Source organism: Cryptomeria japonica, chromosome 1, assembly GCF_030272615.1.
Source record: "Cryptomeria japonica chromosome 1, Sugi_1.0, whole genome shotgun sequence".
NCBI classification, from domain to species: domain Eukaryota; kingdom Viridiplantae; phylum Streptophyta; class Pinopsida; order Cupressales; family Cupressaceae; genus Cryptomeria; species Cryptomeria japonica.
Genome location: NC_081405.1, coordinates 89,823,252 through 89,829,805, shown reverse-complemented (window position 1 = coordinate 89,829,805; position 6,554 = coordinate 89,823,252). Strand labels below are relative to the sequence as shown.

At 37.8% G+C, this 6,554-nt stretch overlaps 1 protein-coding gene across 1 annotated transcript; it reads left to right on the top strand.

Moving 5' to 3' along the window:
* The first annotated feature begins 405 nt into the window (after window positions 1-405).
* Window positions 406-1,092, top strand: LOC131041978 (putative dehydration-responsive element-binding protein 2H). Its single transcript, XM_057975261.2, has one exon. It carries the CDS (start codon window positions 413-415, stop codon window positions 953-955), a length of 543 nt encoding a protein of 180 aa, XP_057831244.1. The 5' UTR covers window positions 406-412; the 3' UTR covers window positions 956-1,092.
* Window positions 1,093-6,554: the final 5,462 nt, after the last annotated feature.

Here is a 6,554-nt window from a genome sequence, read left to right as displayed (position 1 = left end):
AACGTTGAAATCGAGTAGTAAACTTTAGAGTTTACACAGGCGACAAAGCATATATAAGTTGTTCGTTTCTGGCGAAATCGATCAGACGGTGCCGACAAATCCCGCTGTACACACAGACATTGATGTCTACGAAAAAAACTCATATAGTTTTAACTTCATAACTTCATAGAGATATACATGCACACAAACTTAGTGAGAAAGTCATCTGTAGCCAGCAAAACAAGAAACGGTCAACTTCATCTTTTATTTACTTTTTGGTTTACCTCTTTTATTTTCCCGCGTCCCCACAGTAACGAGGTGGAAGGATGGTTCGGGGCAGATATGTTTTCAGGTAGCTTAACGAGCAAGGAATTAATTTCAATTAAAAAGGAACGGTTCGCTGTGGTTTTGGAGAGTTCATTTTAAAGCATCCATGAAAATGGCAAAAACTGCGAGAGGGCAGAGAGAAAAGAAAGTTTGTGAAATATTAGAACGATGGGAGCGGTTGAATTCAAGCGACCAAATGAAAAGAAGAATAACAATTCACAAGGGCTCTACAAAAGGGTGTATGAAGGGAAAAGGAGGGCCTGAAAATGGGCGGTACAATTACAGAGGCGTCAGACAGCGTACGTGGGGTAAATGGGTTGCTGAAATCAGAAAGCCCGAGAGAGGTAAGCGTCTTTGGCTTGGTACTTTCGACACGGCCCATGAGGCTGCTCTTGCATATGACCGTGCCGCTCTAATCATGTATGGATCTTTTGCCCGCCTCAATAATCCTCCACCTCTTCCTCCTCCATCTGAGAATTCAAGTAATGACTTAAATTCAAGTACAGATGGCTGCACTACTTTTGACATTCAGCAAGGCGAGCTACGTGAGATTAATATAGAAGAGATTATGATGATGTTTGATGAAGGAGGAGATGAGAAATCGGCTACCGACCTTCCTGCATCTCTTTTAGACCAGATTAGTTTGTAAAATTACATGGGAATTCTATTTTATGGTGATCCCTCATGATTGTTACTGCATTCTATTCAATGTTTTTCTTCATTTTTTGTCTACAGCAGAGAATTTACCGTCAGACAATGTCAGAGAAATTGATTATTGTGGTCGTTTTCCAGATTCTTTTCAACATTAATATGATATTTGTTCTTTGCAAAAAGAGTTAGCAGAGACTTTTACATGGGCTGCCCGGTTCATTTTTCACGCAAGTTAGAAATGTTTGCTTTCGTGCAGGCGAAAATCTGAATGGCATTTTTTCTATCAATGTGATGAAATTGAGCAACGATTAAAGAATTAGTCATGCGGAACTATGCTACAGAATTGGGCAAGAGAACAGAGGATATGCAATGGAAACGAAAATGGAGTTTGAATGGGGTTGCACATAACCTCGGAAGGTGCGATTGTAGCTCATGAGATTCTGCACTCCATTTTGCATCAAAAGATTCTGGTTATGATCCTTAAGCTAGATATGCTTAAAGCTTATGATCATGTTAACTCGCAGTCCCTTGTTGCTATCTTGAATTGCTTTGGGTTTGCACATTGTTGGGTTAAATGGGTGTTCTCTTGCATATCTTCTGCTCATTTCTCAGTCTTGATTAATGGTTCTCCTTCGGGGTTGTTTTCTTCCTCTCGGGGGGTTAGGCAAGGAGATCCTCTCTCTCCTTTTTTGTTTATACTTTTGGCAGAGGCTTTAAGTAGGGCCATTTCTAATGAGCATTTGACTTGTGGTCTGGCATCAAAATCGATGGATATCCTTCTTCACAATCCCACTCTCTTTTCTTAGATGATACCCTTTTGTTTGGTTCTACCTCCTTGAAAGAAGCTAGAGTTATAAAGAAAATTATTTCAGAATACTCTTCTTTTTTTGGTCAGAAAGTTAATGAGTTGAAGTCTAAGGTTTTTCTTTTTGAATGTTTTCCCCCTAGTTATGAATAGACTCACTCAATTTTGGGGTTTCCAAGTGGGGGCCTTTCCTTGCAAGTATCTAGGCATTCATTTTTTTGTTGGCTTGGACAAGGCCTCCTTTTGGGATAAAGTGGTTCATGCAATTTCGTCCATAATATCTTCCTAGAATCATAAATGGCTCACGTTGGCTGGTAAGATTCTTTTAATTAAATTTGTTCTTAATGCCATCCCTACATATTTGATGTCTATTTTGAAGACTCCCCCTAAAGTTGTCCAGGATCTTAAGGTATCCTTAACGTTCTTTCTTTGGAATGATAACGTTAGGGGCAAGAAGAAGCTTCCTCTTCTAGCATGGGATAAAGTTTATCATCCTAAAGAACTGGGAGGGGTGCGTATCCCAGATTTAGTAACTCAGAATAAAGCCTTGGGAGGTAAACTGGTGTGGAAACTATATGCGGACCCTTTGAGCAAATGAGCTTCCATTATGCTTGCTAAGTACTTATGGGGAGCCGCTAGAGAGCAGATTTTCACAGCCTCGTCGCTTCCAAAGGGATCTGCATTTTGGAACTTTCTAGTTTCTTGTAGACTAGTTATTTTACTGCATCTTTCTTGGGTTGTCCATAATGGGAAAAAGGCCCAGTTTTGGGATGAATTTTGGAATGGGCATCCTACATTTTCATCCATTCGGGATTGGTCTCCTTTGTCTGATATCCTTTCGGATCTTTGGGGAGTTTTCATTGCAGATTATGTTGATATTGATTCTTTAGGTCCCTATTTAGTAGCTAGATGGAAGGATATTCCTTCTCTGCCCACTAATAATGATCTTAGAGTTTCTTTTGAGGCAGAGCTCCAGAAAAGATCCCTTTTGTTTCAAGATAAAGAGGATAGTTTGGTTTGGACTAAGACTGCCTCAGGCTCTTATTCAGTAAAGGAGGGGAATAAATCTATCTCAGACCTCCTCGTCCTCCTCCTCATGGCCTGCTAACCTTTTCTGGCACTCGGCTTGCCTTCCTAAAGCTGGGTCTTTTTCTTGGTTGGCAATTTAGGATAGAGTTCTCACCAGGATGAGCTTGGATAGGCTTGAGATTACTACGGTTTTCCCTTGTTTTTTTTGTGGGTATTGTATGGAAACCATGGATCACATTTTTTTGCTTTGTCCTTTTGCTCTAGATTTTTGGTACTGGTTGTTTGGAATGCTTGGCTAGTCTTCTACTATTAGTCCTAATTTATTGTCGCATTTCATGGCTTGGCCCTTGTTGTACTCATCTTCTTTTTATTCATCTCTTTGGATAGTGGCACCTTCTATTGTGGTTTGGAGCATCTGGGAGGAAAGGAACTCTAGGATTTTTAAACATAAATCAGCTTCACTTGAAGAAGTTCTTGACAATTAAATTTTATTACAAGATTAATATGTTCATATGCATATGTATTTGTATATGTTTTAAATATATAATATACTAAAATAGTAGTATAATAATAGATTAGAAATACTATCATTCATTATGAGGGATTCAAATTATCTTTACATAAAATCCATTTTATCTCAAGGATAAGGATAAGGATAAGGATAAGAGTAAGAATATAGAATAAAAATATAATAATAATAAGTTTTGATAGATTTTTCGCTTTTCTCAAGAGTAATTGAAATGTAAAAATATAATAACATAATAATAATAATAATAATTTGATACTAGACATTTTTCTTTTGTAATGAGTATAGTGGAAATATAATAACAAGAATATATTCCTCTAAAGATGTGTATGCTAGTAATAATATGCTTTAAACAATTAATCTTTATACATATTTTTAATTTTTTATGTATTAGCTCATCTATGCACTACAAAAAAAATACTATTATTGCAATATTGCAAAACTCTAAAAGAAATTACTAACAACTACATAGCACTTGTTTATATTTCCATTGAAATTGATCCATGTCTAAGTTAAAAGTGAAATAGATTATGTTTTTGATTACGGGAAAATCAGGTTTTGAAGAGACCCTGAAACCCTTTACAAAGGAACCATAAAATATAAAAGCATTAAGAAACTAAACAAGACAAACAACGAAAAAACCACCAAAGTATTGGACAAAGCCAACACAAAAGTCCAACACTACCAGAAACAACCAGCAAAAATAGAAAAAATGATAAATTACATTATGTTTTTAAGGGTACTAGCCAATTTCTCGCTAATCTCTTGCATTTCTTTGATATTCTCCCCGAGAATTGGGATTTCCTTTGAAGAAGCCAAGGCAGTCTTTTTCAAGCTCGCCCTGGTCCTTTTAGTCACACCTCTAGGTGCACTATCCACAGTCCTAGCCTCAGTAGCAGCTTCTTCAGCATCAAGGTCCACAATAGACTTGGTAGGGCTGGGACCATCAAGGTATTTGGCTATTTCCTCCATGTTCCTAGTCACAGAGTTGAGGATCTCTGGAATCAAAATCAGGAAGTTCTTCATGGCAGCCTTCCCTTCCTCCAACTTGTTAATCTAAACTTCCAGCTTCTCCACCTTTTTGTCCATTTCCTTTTTCCATTTCTCAAGGTTTCTTTCACCTTTCTGTCCCCGCTCTTCCTGATATTTAGCCTTTTTTTCCATTTTATTAATTCTTTCATAAACCCATCTATCGAAACCTAGACAAGCATTAGATTGGTTCTTAAGATTATCCAAGATAAGCATACCAGTGTTCATCTCATCACCAGTTCTATCATTTTCCATGCTCGTATCCTCCTTATCCTTGTCCTCCTATTTTTTCTGGTTATCCGGCTCCTCCATGGGCTGGTTGTTGAGATCACGAGGGCTCGCACTGTGAGTAGGTTCCTCCTTATTACCCTCATCCTCTTCTTATTTTTCCTTCTCATTGCCACTGTCCATTCTAGATGTTTCCTTTACCAATCTTTTCTTATCAGAATCTTCCTCTTCCCCAACTTCCTCATCTCTATAGCTCTCCGCCCTATCAGTATCATCAGTCTCCATATCACTACCTTCTTTTCCTGTATACTTAGGATCAACCTCCACATCCTTATGTTTATGGCCCAAATTCTTGTCCTCCACATTTTTTTCCATAGATCCTTTTTAGCCTTTTTACTCTGTTTCTACTCATCCTTGTTAGGCCCAGAATCCTCACTTTTCCTCTTGCCTTTTCTTGGGGACACTGTCAGCCTTTTGTTTTCCTGAATCACCAAAATCTTACAATGCTCATAAATGAGCAAAATAAGACCATAATGTAGCACAAGAGAAGAGGGGTTCTTACTATGCTTGTTCAACGAGCGCGACAGGGACCTAAAAAGGTAACAAGGAAGAGACACCCCTTTCTCATGCCTAAAGTGGTTTAGAAGCACAAAGTGATAGGTATGGACCCTAGTGAAGCGCCCCTCCATAGTGATATACTTCATAATGGCATTAACCACAAAACCCCAATTTTTTTAATGTTATACGCTTCATAATACCCCCTAGACACTTTGCCTAATTTATCTCTCTCCTTATCTTTGCACGGAAAGAGCTTTACAACATTATTGGAGACTTTTAGGTCCCTAAAGAAATTGAGGCCAGTATGGGGTATACATATGACTGTAGAGATGATGTCTACGTCTAGCTTGAATTTGACACCATGGATTTTGAAAGTGCTATTTTTCCAGTTTTTCAGTCACTCTAGTAACTGCCAAGTTAACTCTTCTTTTCTCATAAAATCCTTCTCCAACTTCGTCCAGACCTTGGGCATCTCCCGCAATCTAGAAAGGTTATCGGGTTCCTCTCTTCTAAGGTCACCTCCCATTCTTGAATTCGTTCTGCAATTTATCTACTTCAGTAAATTTGAAGCGAGATTCTAGATGCAACTTGGACACTTGAAAATAAGCACCCGCAAAGTATGTGAATTTTTAATATTCTTATTTAAAACTTTTCCCTTCTAACAAACTATCATGTCCTTTTTAAAGTTTTGATGTTTAATAATTAATACAACCATGATTAAAATGCAATCTTTCTTTCCCCATAATTCCATCCTTTCTAATGAGGTCTTTAATATTGAAATCAATATTATCTTCACCATTCCATATGCTTTGTTTTTCAAATATAACGCCAAGGTTAGCAAGACCATCTGCGACAACATTCTTTTCCCTAAAGGCATGCTCAATAATAACAAATTTAAAACTAGTAATAATTTCTCTTGCCTTAAAAATGATATTTTTGATAGACCATGAAGGCTCAACTTCACCCTTTAGGCATTTAATAATATTAAGAGAATCTCCCTCCAACCATAATTTGTCATGACTGAGATTTTTAGCAATAATTAGAGTATTCAGGGCAGTCGAAGCTTCAGCATAAGGGCTCATTTGGTTACCCAAAGGACCAGCAACAACCACTAGATAGCTTCCAGCAAAATTCCTGACAATACCCCCATATCTAGCATTGCCTGGATTTCCCTTAGATGCCCCATTGAAATTGGCCTTCATCCATCCCTAGGGGGGAAAGCTCCAGAAAACAACACCTCTACCTCTATCCTTTCTATCTATGCTATTGGAAAGGTTCCATCTTTCATTAAAATCTTCCTTAGTAGATAATCCAGTACCAATGCCATATAAGCAATCATGGATCCCTCTATAAATTTTATCCACCACCACTTTAGGGTTCACACTTTTTTCTGTAAAAATCTTCTTGTTACGCTCCTTCTAG

What these genes read in the sequence shown, in the direction of transcription:
- LOC131041978 (XM_057975261.2), top strand. Translation starts at nt 413, where the DNA reads ATGAAAATGGCAAAAACTGCGAGAGGGCAGAGAGAAAAGAAAGTTTGT.